An 18598-nucleotide genomic window follows, 5' to 3' on the forward strand; every position below is an offset into this window, starting at 1 on the left:
GTCTCTGTGGGAGTTAAGTGCTGTAGCCATCTAGCGGTAGACTGGTTTATCAAGCCTGGATGATGTTTGCTTAGTAATTCCATGTAACATTTTACGGAATATATGTACAAGCGCAAGTATCAGTTTTCTGAAGTAGAATCATAGACTTTTAAATGTTAGGAAAACATGCACACAGCTACTAAAAATAACATTTTTTCCTACTGAGTACTAAAATATTATAATAGTGCTACAGGACAGAGCATGGCTTCATGCCATGCTGACCTTATGTTCTTTTTTGCTGTACAAGACTGACTCAGGTTTCATAGAACTGTACAATCAACCAGGTTGGAAAGGATGTTTCCTTCCCAGTGGCAGTAACTTTGTCGTTGTCTTCTGAGTAAAGGGGGGGAGGAGGAATCATCTGTTCTCTTGATCATCCACCCAGTTTGTAGTAACTTTAATAAGTAATTGTTGAAATATAAGTTCCTTGACTGAAAACACAGGTGTCTATAAATAAGCATAAAGCCAGACATCTGTGTAAGGCACTAACTCTAGCTATTAAACCTGAAACCTGTTTTTAGAAAAGGTTTAGTTAAAATATATTGAAATACTTCATTAATTCACAGAATATTTCCAAAGTTACATTTTCCTTTGACTATGTTACGGCAAGAGCTGTAAGAATTCTTCTATGTACTGTAAATAGCCTGCATAGTAACAAAATTGGGACCTGTTTGGAAGTTTACATGGCTAAAGTCATCACTTAGACTACCACCAAAAACAAAGGTTGTAATGGGAAGTCAACTGCACTTGAAATACCCAAGCCTACCTAGACATCTTCCAAGTGTTTTAACACCACTTTCTTAAAATTACCTGTGTTAGTTAAAACAGAAGTCACCACATATCATTGAAAAAGCCCTCTTTTTTATTGGAGACCATTTTCAAGATGCAAAATACCCCCTGTGTTCAACAGATTTATAGCAAAGCAAATGAGATTAAAAAAAATCTTTATATTAAACCCCCACCAAATGTCCTCAGTACAAGTTTCCTGTAAAAAGGTAACCTTTACCAGTAACAACACAAAGATGGTTACAAAACTTCAGTTTCTAGCAAGACCAATCCTGCAAGAGAACACCCCTCAACAATGCAAAAGAGTTAAATATATACAGACAGAGAGCCACAAAAGTGTTCTCCTTGCTGAACAAATACATTTGCAAAGAAATCAGTCCTCAATGGCAATACATGGCACATGTATTAGCATCTTTTCATTGTACTGGTGGGAAATAAATGCAACTATTACCATGCTGTCAATGTATGCAAAGAAAAATCAAGTGTTCCTCCCAGTACCGAACGGGTAATATTCAGGGAATTCATGAATAATTTTTAGTGCTTCATCATATAGTTCCAGATCTGAAAGAAGGCAAAGAAAATTGTTGTGATGGGTAAGCTAAATTCCCCACAAGTAAATGACAGCATTAAAGCCCTGCTTATTTCAAAACACTATAGCTAAGTGTTCCCAGGGCCCCTCATCCTCCCCAGTTTTCTCCAAGGCAGCAACCCTCCCATTTCTTGCTATTTGGAAGGTTAGTTTTAGGCCTGCGAGCTGTACAATCACACAAGGTTGAGTGCAAGGCAAGAACCACGTGGTCAGGAGTGAGAATGATCAGAATTAGCTAGGCTGGCTCCCAGCTTCAAGTCAGTCCCTACATTTTTACAGTAAAATGGTATATTTTGTGCAGGATTTTTCCCATGACACAACTTTTCTACATTTTACTGCATATCTGGCAGCTTGAAAGACCTTGTCCATAAGCAAAGATAATCAAGGTTTCCCTTTTTACTTACAGAATCATAGAATAATTTGGGTTAGAAGGGACCTTGAAGCTTACCTAGTTCCAACTCCCCTGCCATGGGCAGGGACACCTCCCACTAGATTTGGTTGCTCAAAGCCCCGTCCAGCCTGGTCTTGAACACTGCCAGGAATGGGGCAGCAACAATTTCTCTGGACAATCTGTTTGAGTGTCTCACCACTCCAAGAATTTCTTCCTAATGTCTAATCTAAATGTACCCTCTTTCAGTTTAAAGCCATTCCCCCTTGTCCAGTCACTGCATGCCATTGAAAAAGTCCCTCTTCAGCTTTCTTGTGGGCTCCCCTTTAGGTACTAGAAGGCTGCTATCAGGTCTCCCTGCCTTCTCCAGGCTGAACAAGCCCAACTGTCTCAGCCTGTCTTAATTACTTATAGAAGAACTCAATATGAACTCAAAATGAATGTTGTATATTCTTACTTACCAAATGGACTTTTATCTTCTCTGAACTGGACATATGACATGCACATGATGGTTGCTTGATTTGTTACTCTTCCAACAACTTCAATAACTCCTGAGATCTCTTCATCTAGCTAGAAAACACCAAATATAAAATTAGTATTACTAAATTAATTAGCTGCTGCCTCTAGTTCACAGCACTTAAGCTAGGAACTCTCCACAACTGATTGTTCATGACATATTCTGTTCCCTATCAAACAGTACAGGACTACTGAACAGCCCTGTCCCAGAAAAACCCACAAAAGCCTTGAACCACTTACAGATTTCGTTTTTGTAACAGGTAATTCAGTACTGACACACACACAAAAAAAGATACAACGAAACATCAGAAGAAAGATAACAGTTTATAAGCATATAGAAGTGTTATTTAATCACTGAACAGAGACTGAAGAAGACAGCAGAATACAGATTTTAATGCCCTGCATTTAGACCTGACAAAATTATAGAATTCTGTAAGAGGTAAGGAGGTATCATACACTGCAGAGAGCAGTTCCAGTATTCCAGATTCAGGAGGTATAATGGGAAATTATTTCTGAAGTAATCTGTCAGTGAGTGTTCAGAATACAAAGATACTGACAATACAAGCTTCTGGTTGAACAAGGAAAACAAAATTAAAGAAAAAACCCCAACAAAACAGCTAAATCTTTAACCTTGTTCCAGAACTGTATAGTTTAAAGATTTTTTCTTTCTTTTCTAGGATTCTAATTTTAAGAGTGTGGTACTATTTCAGTAATGTTCTTCCAATATCTAAATCATACTTTAAGTTTTCTAACAAATCTCGTGGTACCCAGCAATAGATTTCCTCTGCTCCCCACAATTTTGTATTTCTCTGTTGAAAGGAGAAATGACACATACATACAAAGGCATCTATTAAAGGGAAAAAGAAGTTAGAAAGCATCTTGAAAGTCAGAGTGTACCATGTGCAATTATTTCACATGGGAATGGCAAGATTTCTCAGCCTTTAATAACTTATTCAGAGAAAATTATGTAAAGACCACACACATACTCAGTTAAAGCATTTGCCATCACAATGAAATGAATCTCTTAATTACAACATTTGTTACAGGGACAAAAAAATAGGTAAAGACAACAACAGGGTGTTATTCCTCTAGTAAGTGGTATGTGGTAACAAAGGAAGTAATATTTTTCTGCAGTAGTTGCTAGCATATCTTATACCCACTGCATTAATAATCCCTCAAGCTAACTATAAAGTTTAGTGGAATGCTATGGCAAGTGTTACACAAGCATATAGAAATGTCAACTCAAAATACTCATGAGAATATCATATTCTTGGGCTTTCCTGATTATCTTTACAAAATCTGTTAGGCATATAAAGGCAGTAAGAAAAAGCGAGGAAAGAGCAAAATTAAAATAAAGATAATACATGTAGTGGCATATATGACACTGTAAACAATGAATACAGTAAGACAAATTAGGAGACAGGGATGTGTCTGACAAGGAATGGGTTCTCGCTCTCAACATCAGCTGAAAATTGATGAAGACCAAGGCGGTTCCTGACATGAATACTGCATGTAAGCCGGAAGATGTAAGAAGAGGCAATGAAACAGGTGGAAAAGGCAGAAACCAGGGATTATTTCTTTTTCCTGACTAAATACTCAATGCATGTTAAGACATGCACAGGTTTCAGAAGGGACAGAACCTCCGGGATCCGCAAGAGGCAACATCAAGTACTTCCACGGCATTCCTTAACTTACAGGCTCTTGCAGCTCCACGGTCGTGTGTTTTTCGTTCCCATCCGACAGCACGAAGAGCTTCCCGGTTGGGTGAATCTAGAAGAGACACGAGGTCTGTGCTCCCAGAGGCCGGCGGGCTGCCGGCGTTACCGGTTCATCCGCCCCAACGGGATGGGCACGGCGGGCCTCTTCCCGTAAGATCAGACCGTTACAGCCGCCTTCCACCCTTCCCCCGGGCCTGCCCGCAGCCGCGGCCTCCCTCAGGACAGCGTCCCCTCGCAAGGCCCCAGGCGGGAGTGCACCCCGAGGCAAGGCCTTGCCCTCGGCGCCAAGGCAGCCACCCCCACCCCAACCGCCCCCCCCCGACCCAAGGGCAGCAGTGCCCGCCAAGCGGACCCCGGACCTTCTCGACGCGGCCCACGAAGCAGACGGGCTGGCCGATGAACTGCGCCAGGTGACTGGTGGCGATGCGGTGCCGCGGCACCAGGTGGACGTCCCCCATGGCCGCGCAGCTTCCCGCCCTTCGCGGGAGGAAGTGGCGTCGTTACCCTGGCAGCGGCAGGATTTTGGGAAGGGGGAGGAAGGGGATAGCGGCACCACTTCCCTTTCGCCCGGCGCGACCCGGAAGAGGTGGTGGAGGTTGGTGAGTGGCGGAGGTATCGGGTGGCGGGGCCGGGGGTGATGGCGTTGTGTGTGTCGCTGCTGTTTAACGGCAGTCCTCTTCCAGCCCTGACATTTAATCCTTTTCGCTTAAATTACCTCGCGTTTTCACTCCCCTAACGGCCGTCTTCCCTCTCCGTATAGATACTGGATCTCCTCAGGTCACCACTGCCGAAACCAGGCCTTCCTGGCCCCGGTTTCTTAACCTCCGTTTGTTTGGCAGGCTGTAGCTGATGTTCGAAGCGTTGTGTGGGACGGCTGTGAAACGCATGTGTTTCCACAGACACGCGTATAAAGTGGGAGACTGGGTGGGGAGCAGCTCTGCAGGAAGGGATCTGGAGGTGCTGGTTGACAGCAGGGTCAGTGTGAGAGAGCAATGTGCCCTTGGCAGCCAAGGGGACTGGGTGCATCAAACACAGAATAATCAGCTGTTCAAAATAGAATTTTATCCCACTGTATTCAGCACTGGTGCGGCCTCCCACTGCACTGTGTGCAGGTCTGGGTCCGACAGTAAACTGGGATGTGAAGGTACTTGACAGTGTCCAACAGAGGGAAACAAAGCTGGAGACGGGGCTGGAAGGCATGTCCTGTGAGGGCACCGCGTTTGTCTAGCTCGGAGAAAAGGAGGTTGAGAGTTGACCTCACGGCTCTCTACAGCTTCCTGAAAAGGGGAAGCGGAGTGGGGAGTGTTGATCTCCATGGTATCCAGTAACAAGATGTGTGGGAATGGTTCAGAGCTCCACTAGACAAGGTTTAGACTGGATATTAGGAAGCATTTCTTTACTGAGAGAGTGGTCAAACACTAGAACAGGCTTCCTAGAGAGTTGGTCAATGCCCTAAGCCTGTCAGTGCTTAAGACACATGCTTTAATAACATGCTTTAACTTTTGGTCAGTCTTGAAGTGGTCAGACAGTTGAAGTAGATGACTGTTGCAGGTCACTTCCAACTGAACTGTTAATGTAATTTCTTTTAATTTCACCATTGAAAAGCTTATGATTGATCCCCATGGTATGGGGACTGATGAATATAAGATAGAGCTAGCATCTGGATGTGGCACTCTCACCATGTCTTGCCTTTTTCCATGTGTTTTTCCCGAGTGTCTGTTAGTAAAGAGGTTCCTCCCAATTGCCCTTGTGGCAAAGGCAGCTCATGGTATCCTGGACTACATTAGACATAGTGTTGCCAGCAGGTCGAGGGAGGTGATTCTTCCCCTCTACCCACCTCTGGTGAGGCCACATTTGGAGTGCTGGGTCCAGGTTTGAGTCCAAGATTAGACATGGACATACTAGAGCGAGTTCAGTGAAGGGCCACAATGGTTAAGGGATTGGAGGATCTTACATATGAGGAAAGGCTGAGGGAGCTGGGACTGTTTAGCCTAGAGAAGAGAAGACTCAGGGGGATCTTACTAACACATATAAATACCAGAAGGGAGGGTGGAAAGGGGACAGAGCCAGTCTCTGCTCTGGCTTAAAAGGGCGATGCTGGCACTGTCTCTGTGCTGTCTGTCTCTTCTAACCATCCACTGGTTAGTTCAGCTTGCTAACCAGCACAAAGTGGTTTTTGTTAATTGTGTGGGTTAGTGATGTGGTGGCTCAGCAAGCTGAATCAGATTGCCAAGGAAGCAAGCTACCACCCAAAGCTGTGCAGAATCAGCATGTGGCCAGGAAGGTGAGTGCTGTGGGGTTATATCTTCACTAGGGTGCAGCTGGTTATCTCCTCAGTGTCACTATGCCATTCACCTTTTCAGTAGTTTATTTGCAAGAGAACATCCTCATCTCCTTAGCATATCTTCGGAGATTCTAAAGGAGAGATCTCATGGGTGCAACAGTTGGAGCAAGATTCAGCAGGTTGCTGCAAAGTAGTTCTTTTAGGGCTATTTGTCTTCTGTGTTTGAAGGGTCAGCTGTTAGAAAAACATCTTGAAGTTCTTACAAATACGTGTCTGTATCATACTTAGCAGCTGTTGAAGGTTTGCAGTTAAAAAGAACTGTATGCAGGGAAAGAAGTGGGTTTCAGCCTATTGAATATTGTATCTAATAAACACCTTGCTTTCTATTTTAGCATTTTCTGTCTTCTTCAGGATTTTCAAAGTTGGCATTAGTTTGAGTACTGTTACTTCACTCCTGGCTTTGCCTTTGTCACCAGTGCTTTTGTGGTCTGACTTGATTGTGGTTGTGTTTTGGGGTTGGGTTTGTTTGGTTTTTTTTGTGATTCAGCATCTTTGAGTGGTTTTATACTGTAGTAATTTGGGTTGCATAGTTCTTGGTATTTGTGCTTCCCTTAAATTTTATGAAAATTTTAAAAATAAATACATTTTATATAAGTAAAAAAAATCCCTGTTAGTGTTTTGTTATATGTGTATACCTCTCTTGTATTTGTGTTTCTTATCATACTTACTTTCCTTCTGTTCTTAAGAAGCACAAACTAAATATCACTAAATATAATGCCAGTTAAAAGAAATTATATGTTGGTGTGTTGTTTTTTTTTACTTCTTCGTATAGTAACTTATACTAGGGCAAAAGCTTTTAAACTGTTCTTTTTGTGTCAAAGAGAAATTGTTTTGACACACATGTTCTTGACTCTTAAATTGATTGTTTTAATGTCATAAGCAGGGCTGTACAAGGCTGTAAATGTCTGTCTCTCTTTATGGTTGATACTTTATTGATGAATCACAGGAGATGTTAATAGGGAAGAGAATTGCGCTGATGCTGTGTTTTCACCTTCTATAGGTTATATAGCTTAAACTGCTAGATGTGAGATTATTCTGGTCCTTTCCTTAAGGTCAGTTTTGTATCTTGTTTTGACCACATTTCAGCATTTATGTAATTCCTGGCACTGCCACTGCAGTTCTGCTTTGCTGTATTCCTGGGCATCACCTTATCTTGTCTGCATCTTTTATTGTTTTTAACATTAAATTACCTTTCTCTTCCTGTCACTTGTGACCATGCAGGAAAAAGCCAAAAAGTAATGTTAAATATGCTAGGATCGTCATTGTATTGCAAATTTTTATTGGATGTAATGTATTGGTTTGGCTCAAAGGTCACCCATACTTCTTGTCAAAGGAGACTAACAAAATGCAGGAGGAATAAATTAACCCCTTTGTGCAGCTCTGTAACTCATCTTTGCCCAATCTCACTTATGTTCTTGAGCCTTGTAGAAGACAAAATATTTTTTGCAACATCACAAAATTGCTGTAGTTCACAGTTTATTACTTGCTAATGTCAGAAGTGGTGCCAAAAGCATTTTCCTTACCTATCAGTGATTGAGACTGGAGAAAGAAAAAAATTGTGTTCACTTTTTGGTGAGGGGGAAACATGAGGAGAAGGGAATTGTATATTCCTACCAAGGGAGATTTTTATCTTTAGGCAGTGAATTCAATTTCAGGTCTCCTATAGAAATAAAATTAATCCCATCTGGCAGGGAAAAGTGCTGTGCTATATAAGAGAAATTACCACAGGAACATGGTACTATCTCTGAATGGTGGGTGTATTTTCTGTGACTTTGTGCTGACAGCTTTAAAAAAAACCCATAACTAAGTGCTTTTTTCTCCAGTTTGTGTGACCATGCATCCAGGTCCACAAATTTCAAGTGTAATTTTTACTCTGAAATGGAATTTGTGTGGAAACTGGTTGTTCAGTTAGCTTTTGTTAGCTGAAACCTCATCTTATCTACAAGTAGTAAAACTCCAGCCTGATTCTGCAAGTGCTTAAACTATGTTCTTATCTTCAAGAGCATGAGTGTTTCCATTCAGCTCTGTGTTTCTTTGTTGGACAGGGGCTTTGTTGTGGTTTTAACATGTAACTCAAGAAATTTAGTAGTTGCATTCCCCGTTGCTGGAGAGATTTATGTTAACTTTTGAAGTACAACAGTTTATAAAATTCTTCAGAGAGAAAATATCACAAATGTCCCAGCATTTCCTTTAACTGTGTCATACATGCTCTATATTTTGTTTCTCTAACCCCCTTTTATTTTGTTATGCTTTGTTAATACTGTGTTCAACAAAGGTATTGAAATACAGCAAGTAGTAGTTGGCAAGCTCCTTCCTTCACATTGCTTATGCAGACCCAAGATCTACAAGCATGTTTTGTTCCTAAGTGGTAAACACTGAAAGTAAGAAACTGCCTCACTAAGCACATTAGTCTTTTTAATATGTGGATTCCTTACCACCTCCCCAGTGTTCACACCACAAAATACCGTAGATGCTGTTTTCTTACTGCTGGACCAATGGTTTTAACAGCCTAAGAACTGGAGGCCCAAGCTTAGGGAATACTTTTGTTAGCTTTGTTTTTCTGCTTCAAGCAAAAGGATATGTGGGGTGGGGTTTTTGTTTTGTTTTCTGCTTAAGAAATACTGCTGGCAGTGGAATTAAGTTAAATCTACTTCAGAAACCAAAAACTACCAAGTAAAGATCAACTCACATGTATGTAGAGAAGATGAATTTTGTGGGTTTTAGAAAAAAAGAAGGGATACTCAGGCTGCCTTCTGAAAATGAGAGGAAGAAAATGTAGCATGAGAAAGTGCTTGTGGCATTAATATGACTAGCTCAAATTGTACTGATTGATAATTTACTCTGAATTGGAAGGCCTGTTGTCCTTTAAGCAGTGAAGTTTAGGTATGATGGATATGCAGGGTTTAAAAGATGGCAAATACATGGTTTCCTATACACCTCTTTTGTCCCATGTAGATACTGAGATGCTTTTCTTTGTGCATGAATGCAGGGAAGGGGAGCTCTATGTAATAGAGCTGCAAAGTGTACAATAATGCAGATCTCAAAGAGAAAAAAAATGAATGTGATTGGAACAACTGCATTTCAGGCACCTGAAGTGGCTGACTGGAATCTGAGGCTTTACCAAAGCTATCTGTGAGATTTTATACATCAAGTTGATTTTGCTTCTTGTTGTTGCACACTTAGGATGAAGGTAAAATTGCATTTTAAACTGTTCCACAACCGCCTCTCCTTCATACATCATTGGAGCAGAAACTTGACTCTTGAGCATTACAGCACAGGTTTTTACCACTTGAGCTATGGGACTGACAACCTTAATTGGTAGCAGGAGAAGACTTATTCCCTGAGGGCTGAAAAAGGAATATGCTGCTGGCGCCATGTGTTGAGCCTGGGTGTGGGGGAAGGTAAGGAATAAATGAGATAATTAGGAGTTTCTACTGCATATTCTCCACAGAACTGGAAATATTGGTCTTTCACGTGGCAAGGTAGGGAAAAGGGAATAAAGTGTAGATAAGTAACTTTTTATTTATTATTTTGTTACTACTTACCTAGATTGGATGTTTTGTTTTGTTCTTGTGTACATCAGTGTAGTTTTATTTGGTTGCTAGAAATTGCACTGTGTCAGCATAAGCAAGCAGTAGCTGGCCAGCCTGGGGGCGGGGGGGGGGGGTATTCAGTCTTCAAGTCTCAGGTATCAAGGACAGCCACAGATCAATTGTTGCTGCTTTTGCCATGTTCTATTTATACACTGTTCCTGAAGGCCAGAGCTTACACTTCACATAGGGCTTTCTGTGGTCTGGAGTATGGAAATGTTTGCTGTCGCTTGTAATAGCTGAGTGTGAGGCAGTTTGTTTCTGGTGAATGGTCAGTGCTGATTGTACAGTTAATTGCTGCAGGTCGCTGGCTAGGGCAAAAAAAGTTTTGCTTATGGTACCATGAATATTTGGGTGGGAAGTGAGGAATTCTGGTAAATAATTAATCCAGGATTTTTACTTGTCTTTTATTTTTTGTTTGTTTATTTTATTTATTTATAAACCCAAATACTACATGATAGCACTCTTTTCTTTTCCCTACCTTCTAAAGATTCTTTGTTAAATTTAGAGTGAAACTATGTTGCTGAAACTTGACATTGTTTCAAATAACCCCTCTTTTCTTTGGGCTGAACTCCTTTCCTGAGTTGTAGGTGTGCATAAGATATTGCTACCGATTTGATAGTCCTCCTTTAAATGGTGTCTGCTATAGCAGAATTCTGCTCTTCAACCTACTTCAAACATGAAATTACACTATTCCACTTTTTCCAATTTCATATTGGTATTTTAGTAGAGAAGCTGTTCACACATCTTTCTTTAAACCTTCCTCTCTGCATTTGGTGCACAGCATGTTTCAACCATACCACAGGCTGCTCCATAGGTTGGCATTGTCCCAGGTTCAGCCCTTGGAAGCTGAAGGCGAGTGTACCTTGAAGGGGTGACTGCTGCTGCAGTGCCTCTTTCCTTTTCTCATTGTCCCAGCACTCCAGATGGAGTTGCTGTTCTGGGAGGAGGCTCGGGAGTCTCATTGCTACATTCAATAGTGCCAGTTATGTAGGAAGTAGAAAGTAAGTGGTGGTACATTGGTATCCTCTCAATAAGCACAACCTGTGAATATGTGCTTTGTGTATTCACTTTGTGTATTCACAAACATTTGTATTTGTTGTTCTCCTGATTAAGCTTTTTTCATAACTTTTCTTGGAAGAAGAGAAACTTCCTTGAATCTACATCTTAAAGTTCAGAATAATTAGCGAATTTGCTTATAAGAGTGTTTCATGTTTATGGGGTGGTTCATAGCAATTAATTTGTAAAAGCTGGCTCAGCTGTCTATCTTTTGTGTAACATTTGTGGGAGTTTTAATATGAATTTGTGCTTTTTAAGCTATTCATAACTGCTTCTATGTAACCTTCTGGTCTTGAGAGAGATGAGATACTGAGCATAATCTTTTGCAGTTTATGTTTTTGTTCCATTGGTTTCCTGGTTTTGTTCTAACTGTTGTGAACTCAAGAGTTCTTAGGGGCCTTGGAAGACTCTTAATGAATTACTATTACAAAAAAAATTGCAACATACGATTTTGTTGCAGATTGGTTTAAGGGAATGATGTGTAACTGTTACTCAAATACACACAAGTGTTAAGCTGTCTACCATTGCAACTTGGAAAAATGAAAGTAGATACAGTGCTATTACATTAGGTGTGGGTGGGTTGGACTTTTAAATTGATGCAGAGGCAATGTTAAAAACCTCTAGTGCAATTTGCATCTTTCAATTATTCCTGTATTGCAGAGCTGCATTTTTTCATAGAATCATGTTTTGGGCATTAAAGTTCAGAGGCATTAGAGCTAACTCTGATATAAAAGTTTGTGTAACAAGATTCTGAAATAGCAGAAAAATAAGGAAACATGCTGGATAAATTCTGAAGGGAATTTCTTTCATTTTCCTTTAGAAAGGTGGAAGGATTTTTTTTGTTTTGTGTTTGTTTTTAATGGCTCATTCCATTAATAACTCTTTAGAAAAGCCATTTATATTCTGCTCTCTTTTTGCCTATTTGAGTCAATTACTACATCAACAAAGTTATCTGTCTGATATACACGTGCCTGATATTTCGAATCTGGTAATAAATATTAATCTATAATACCATGTATGCAGTCTTTTGTGTGGTGTGGCCTTCTTATGGTCAACTCTGTTATCTTACTTATATTTAACATGTTTTGTCTTCCTTTTAGGTAACAATTTAGAAGAAGGAAAAAAAAAGGAGGCTATGTTCAGCTTCTTCCGAAAAAGTCAGGATTCAAAGAAAGTGACAGTGCCTGAGAGAGAAGCAGATGGATTTGTTATTGTGGGTAAGAGTTGCTTCTCTATAGAGTGATTCCTACCATCTTTTAACTGTAAAAGTTTCTTTGAGGGGCATAGGCCAAATAAAATGTTAAGAGAAGACATGATAAAAATTTTTCAGAATTCTTACGCTCCCTGAAGAGGTTCACATTCCTACTTTAGTCATTTGGACTAAAAGCTGAAGTTTCATTTACATAGGTACAAACTCTTATTAAAGAGCATTGAAAATGTATGTTTTTGTTTTCCTCTCATATTCTGAGCAAGAAGAAGTTATGTCCTTACAAAACAAGAAAGCTCAAAGTTGAGGCTTCTAGCTTTATGATTAGACTTGTGGGAACAGAATATCTCATTGTAGTTGTTAAAGGACTGTTTTTTTTTGCAGGTTCCTTCCTTTTAGTGTTACTCCCAAAGTCTTTTTGAATTAGAAATGAAGAAGCATGTGTGTTCCTAGTCACATGGCAAATGTAGATAGATGTTCTGTATCCAAATCTGATTTTTGCTTAGTTTCATGAAAATTAGGCAGTTCAAGGTTTTGTGAAGTCTTTTTATTATTCAGAAATCAGTCTGAAATCTACTCACCTGTGAGCTAAATAAATTTGCAGCTTTAATCAAGATTTTTGCACTCTTGTATGATGGCTGAAGTGTGCAGAAGAATTTATTGCTGTCATGCTGTAACAGATTCTTTTTCCTCTTTGAAAATTTGTGTTTTCCTCCTTGTAAATCTGTCATCATCAATATTCAGCTTTTGCTGTTCTGATTTACTGACTTGTTCAGGAATATTACAGTGCTTATTTAAGAGTTACTTCTTGAGCATTTTCAAGGCATGAAAACTTCTAGGTTAAAAAAATCTAGCAATATGAGAGACTGTTGGAACTCTTTCTGAGGAGAACTTATTTATGCTTTTTTGTAATAGTTTTACATTTAAGTGAATCTGATTTCACATCCGTGATGTTGTTGTGTTTAATGGCTGCCTTTCACTAGATTTTGTTTATTTGTTGGTTTCAATGGCTACATCAAATCACTCCAGCACTTGTATCATGGAAGGGTCAAAGGAGACACACTGTTGCCCTAAAAAAGTCTGGAGACCATTTAGAGTTTCAAATTCTCTAATAGGAGTTCTACACCCAAATGCCAAACATTGCTTATGTCCCACAGTTGCTGGTCCTCTTTCTGCATTCAATTTAGCTTCTTTACTTTTTCCTGAAATGCTGTCAGTGACTACTTAAACTTTGTTCATGTGAATTCATATTAAATCAACCTGTTAAATGTAAACTTAAGAACTATTAGCTTTGCTTGAATCATCTCTTATTTTATTCCTATTTATTATTAATTTTTTCTCTTATGGAAGTTAATTTAGTAAACTGCAAGGAAATGGACTGTAATTTCATCTTAACTGGCTTCTACTGAGCAGAAGAATTGCCATCAGCCTTGTCAGTGGAGCACATCAGTGTCTTGCTAGATGGATGTAGTTGCAGAATTATAGATCAGCACTTAACCAGATACTTATCTAGAAGATTTATTTTTTTCTAGGAACAGTGGCAGTCCAAAAAAACTACAACAAACCACAACACCTAGCTATTCTGCGAGTTGCTTTATTTATTACTCAGATAGGAGATGCTGAAGCTTCTTAGGTATAAAAAATTCTAGAATGCCAGTACTAAATGTCTTTAGCAAATCTGAGTAGAATTATAGGACCATTAGTGTGAATATTACTGTAGGCAGTGAACAATCTTAAAGGGACTGAGAATTTCTTATGTTTTAAGTTGGTTCCCAAACCCAGTCTTTCATTCAAAGCATATAAGAGCAAAAAAGCCTAGTTCACTGATATTCTGCAGACATGGGAAGAAATGCTTTGCTTTCCTTTCCTTTCCTAGAGAAAGAAGAGGAAAAATTACATCCTCGGGGGATGCTTGTGCCTGATTTCCACTGTTGTGGTCAGAACAGCTTGTTTGTTGCAAATTGCTTGCAAGATTGTTCACACCATACACATGATAAGGGCAGCCAGGAGTCTTACTGGAAGTCTGAATGAGACTTATCAGAAAGGATCAGATGCCATGTCCATTAAAGTATGAAAGAAGGTACTTCTTTCAGTAATGGAGTGAGAGTACTGAACATCACTATTAAAAGGAGGTAATTAAGTCTGATTTTCCTAACAATATTTAATCATTTAAATCTCTTTCTGTATCATCTGGTATTTAAAAAAGAAGGAAAAAGGTTCAACACTTTATTGAGAAATAAATCAGAAATATCACCCTGTCAGACCTTCAGGGTCTTTTTCTTCTGTTTTCTATTTTTCTTGTCAGAACTCCTCCAAGTCCTGTTATATATTGCTGTATTTTAAATCTACCTTTGCTTGTAGAATATCAGTGCATTTAGAATTACAGTATCTGAATGCCTGTTCTTTGACTAGAAGGATGACTCATAAAAACACTGATAGCAACAAAAACAACTTTGCATCATGGTAGCTGAAATTCTCTACTTTAGCTTTTGGGGCAAATAATGCATGTGTGGGAGTCAAGAAAAAGAATTTGTAATTCACTTTCTACTAAATAAATATAAAATGTAATTTCCTACCAGGGACTAAAGCATTTTTATGTCTAGCTACAAGTTCACTTATTTTCCAGATATTCCAGGTCATCTCATCTGTTCATAAAAGTGGTCCTTGTTCTGTAGCAAGCTGAACTGTTAATCTGGAAAGCGAAAAGAGGTTTATGAAATATGTACCATGCATACAATCAGCTTTGATAAGTGAATCAGTTGGAGAAATATGAAAAATGTTTGCCTGATCATCATGAATTCTTTTTAAAGTTAGCATTCTGATTGCTAGTATTCAGAAAACAAGGATTTTTTTTTTAGCTAGATGATGTTGAAGAGTAGTAGTTCTTAAGGGTATTTTCATGTTTTGTGGCTTTTGTAATATAAAATAAGTTCTAGCCTACCATCCATTCCAACTGTTGCTCGTCACAGAGAAAAAGGCAGGTTAGTGCTAGCATTTTGGTTTGGCACACAGCTAAAAATCTCACATCATATCTCAAAGTTGCATGCTGCTGGTAATCTCAATCTCCATCTAAGGTTGGGAATAGAAAAACTGAGACAGCAGTTCTGCTTCACATGTGTATTTGGTAAGAAGAAGGTCAGAAACTCTGCAGTCACATAGTGCTGAGGGTTCCACTGAGGTGGGTGGTGAGTGGATTTTGCTTGAACATAACCAAAATGTTGTAGAATCATAGAATGGTTTGGGTTGGAGGGGAGCTTTAAAGATCATCTAATCAAATCTGCCTGCCAGAGGCAGGGGCATCTTACACTATATCATGTTGTTCAACATGACATCCAACATGACTTTGAGCACAACTTCTCTGGGCAGCCTGTTTCAATGTCTCATAGAATCAGCTAGGTTGGAAAAGACCTTTAAGATCATCAAGTCCAACTTTTACCCCAGGACTGCCAAGTCCACCACTAAACCTTGTCACTAAGGGCCTCTTACATGTTTTTCTAACAGTTCCAGGGACAGAACAATATTCTGGGATAAGTGATTTTTTGGTTTTTTTAACAATGAAGGGAGATTGTAGGTGGGGATCAGTCTCTTCTCCCAAGTAACAAGTGACAGAACAAGAAGAAATGGCCTCAGACTGCATAAGGGGAGGCTTAGATTGGCTATTAGGAAAAAAAATCTTCACTGAAAAGGTAGTTAGGCATTGGACCAGGCTTCCTAGGGAAGTGGGGGAATCACCATCTCTGGAAGTGTTCAGAAAACGTGCAGATGAGGCCCTTAGCGACATAGTTTAGTGGTGGACTTGGCAGTGCTGGTGTAATGGTTGTAGTTGGTGATCTTAAAGGTCTTCTCCAATGTAGCTGATTCCATGATTCTATGAACTTGTGATTTAATGACCAGTCTGTTTCATGGATCTGAGTTGTTGGATTTTGTTTTCTCTATGGCTTGTAGAAGCAGCTCAGTTGCTCATGCTGATAGACTTGATTTGCAAACGTATTTAACTTCTGTTTCTTCCTTGAATTTTGGACAGCTTCCTGTTTCATTTTTTTTAGACGTAAATTAACATGGATTTTCAATACTGACCAATGGCTATTACTTCAGAGCTCTCCTCTCAGCCTCTAACAGATGGGAGCACTGACTCATAGGGAGCACTTAGCTGTCACCTGAAAGTTGTTTTCTGGGATTCAGCAATTTTGCTGCAGAGTTTTTCAGAGTTTCTGGAGTAAGTACCCAAGGCAAAATGGATATGCACAGGATTGTCGTCAGAGTGCAGTGACTGTGACAGATAGAGGGAGGCTGTGGCTGTGATAACAAGGGTTCGTAGGAATTTGATTATGAAGATATATTCCTGCTCTGTAAGTCTCTCTTGTCCCCATTGTACATTCCTAGATCCTTGTGGGCCATCTAGATCTGGTAAACAAATTTTGGATTAACATCTATATGTTATGCTTCTCAATATTGGAGGAAGCATGATTTTTGCCTATTACGTTTCCTCTCAAAAGAATATAAATAGTCATAGACATAAGAAATAAAGTATTTTGAAAGAAGAAGTATTTTGAAATCTCTTCCCAGTAAGGAGAAGAACTTACGGTATTTAAGAGAGTCTTGTATCTATCAAATTAAACAATGTGTACCTTCTGTTTCAATGCTTATGTCTGAAGAGAAGGAGCTCTACAGAGCTGCTGTGGTCAGCCTTGCACCAACATCTAAAACCTCTCAGAAAAGGAAGTGGAAACTGCTGGTTTTCATCCTGAGACGTAAAATACAGTTTAGGGCAAATATTTCTTTCTTATTAAGAAAGTAGAATGGAACCTGGTATTAGATGAAAGTTCAGGTTTGTTTTGGTTTTTTTTTTTGGCGAGAAGTAAGGTGTAGAATTCATCACTACCACATGCTTGGACAATGCTGTGGAGATAATGGGATGCAGCAAGAGTAGCCAGTGAGTTTGATAAATTATGACATGATAGCAAATATTCTTATCTCAAAATTTTGGTGGTCAGGTATGACTTTCTATTTTAATTTATTTTTTTTTTAATCTCCTCAAGACATTTGAACTTAGGTTTTATCTTAAGTGAGGTCCTTGAACCTTCCTCTGACATATTCGGTGTATATATTACTGAAATCAGTATTGTAATTCCTTCATATGGGATCATCCTCATCTGTAGGCAGAAGTATCCTCACAGCTGTGAGACTGTGAAAAGTATGATTTACAACCAACTGAATGCTTCCCATTGTTAACTTTAGTGGTAGTGCAAAAGAACATCCTTAAAAATTTGGGAAGTCTTCTGTTATGAAGACGTAAAAAAGTAAAATGATCAACACAAATTGGTCTTCAGTTCTGGAAATCTTTACTATTTTTGTGAAGACCAATTTCACATATACTTGTTCTCCTTCAACTTCCCATTTCTGTTTTGACAGAATAAATTTTGATTTTATTCTGCATGCAGATAGTTTTGGGGGTACTTTTTATTGTGGAAGGGGGAGTTAATAAATTGCATATTAGAATTAAAGGATACCTGCACTGTCAACCAATATGTAAAAAGGTCTTACAAGATATTGTTTCCATATCGATTTTACTAATACAGATCTCTACATATATTTCAAAGAAGTCGTTAAATATTTGTTTCTAAGGGAAATGTGCAATTTTAGGATCTTCAGAAATGAGTCTGTTACGAAAGGGAAATTTAATATATTGATCTTCCCAAATCACAGGGCTACCTCCATACTAATTTATAACTGTAATTCAAGTAGTTCTTTGGTTTCTTCCATCTGCATACACGTCTCAGTGATTAAATGCATCAAGAGATTTGTAAAATCTTAGTGCTACTACTGCTGTTTGTTTTTTAAGAGTCAGTAGTAATGTGTAGTGGATTCCTGTGAATCTCTACATTGTTTTTCCATTAATATTTAAGGAGCTTTTACTGGTGCTAGTAAGGAAGGCTGGGCTGCTGCAGTGTTCTAAAATATACTATTACATTAAAGAAATGCATACGGCTTTGTGCCAGTTGGATAAAAAGCAGTGTCTCTATGTCCTTTCATTTTCTGCATCAGTGGGCTTATTTTTTATATAACAGTAAGTGCTTCTGTAGTTATTTCCAACATTGCAGTTTTCAAATAACCAACCTACTCTTTCATTAGGTTGCTTAAGTTTAAAAATATTTAATATCAACTTTATAATAATCTGAGATTTGGAAAAATCTTTTTTAATATTTTAGTTTAAACAATACAGACATCAGCGTGTGCTGCTGTAAGTGAACACTTTTGCTGCACACCAAGAAGTTACTGTATTAAGTGACCTGTTTCTTGAAGTGCTGCTTTATGGGTTTTTTACTTAAAAATCGTTACTAGCTCATTTGGGCATTGAGTTT

At 39.0% G+C, this 18598-nt stretch overlaps 2 protein-coding genes across 3 annotated transcripts in view; one reads left to right on the forward strand and one right to left on the reverse strand.

Moving 5' to 3' along the window:
* Positions 1–878: 878 nt before the first annotated feature.
* RPA3 (replication protein A3) lies at positions 879–4597 on the reverse strand. The gene is made up of 4 exons (XM_034063701.1): positions 4396–4597; positions 4014–4088; positions 2264–2372; positions 879–1386 (listed from the first exon to the last, which is right to left on the reverse strand). Exons 1-4 carry the CDS (start codon positions 4492–4494, stop codon positions 1304–1306), a joined length of 366 nt encoding a protein of 121 aa, XP_033919592.1. The 5' UTR covers positions 4495–4597; the 3' UTR covers positions 879–1303.
* Positions 4598–12134: 7537 nt separating this feature from the next.
* The window catches only part of UMAD1 (UBAP1-MVB12-associated (UMA) domain containing 1), a 73972-nt gene continuing 67508 nt past the window's right edge, over positions 12135–18598 (forward strand). For both annotated transcript variants that reach the window (XM_034063624.1, XM_034063632.1), the window contains exon 1: positions 12135–12246. In XM_034063624.1, the coding sequence (XP_033919515.1) occupies positions 12165–12246 (82 nt within the window). In that variant the 5' untranslated portion in view covers positions 12135–12164. The remainder of the gene's footprint in view (positions 12247–18598) is intronic.

This window comes from Melopsittacus undulatus, chromosome 1, assembly GCF_012275295.1.
Source record: "Melopsittacus undulatus isolate bMelUnd1 chromosome 1, bMelUnd1.mat.Z, whole genome shotgun sequence".
NCBI lineage: Eukaryota > Metazoa > Chordata > Aves > Psittaciformes > Psittaculidae > Melopsittacus > Melopsittacus undulatus.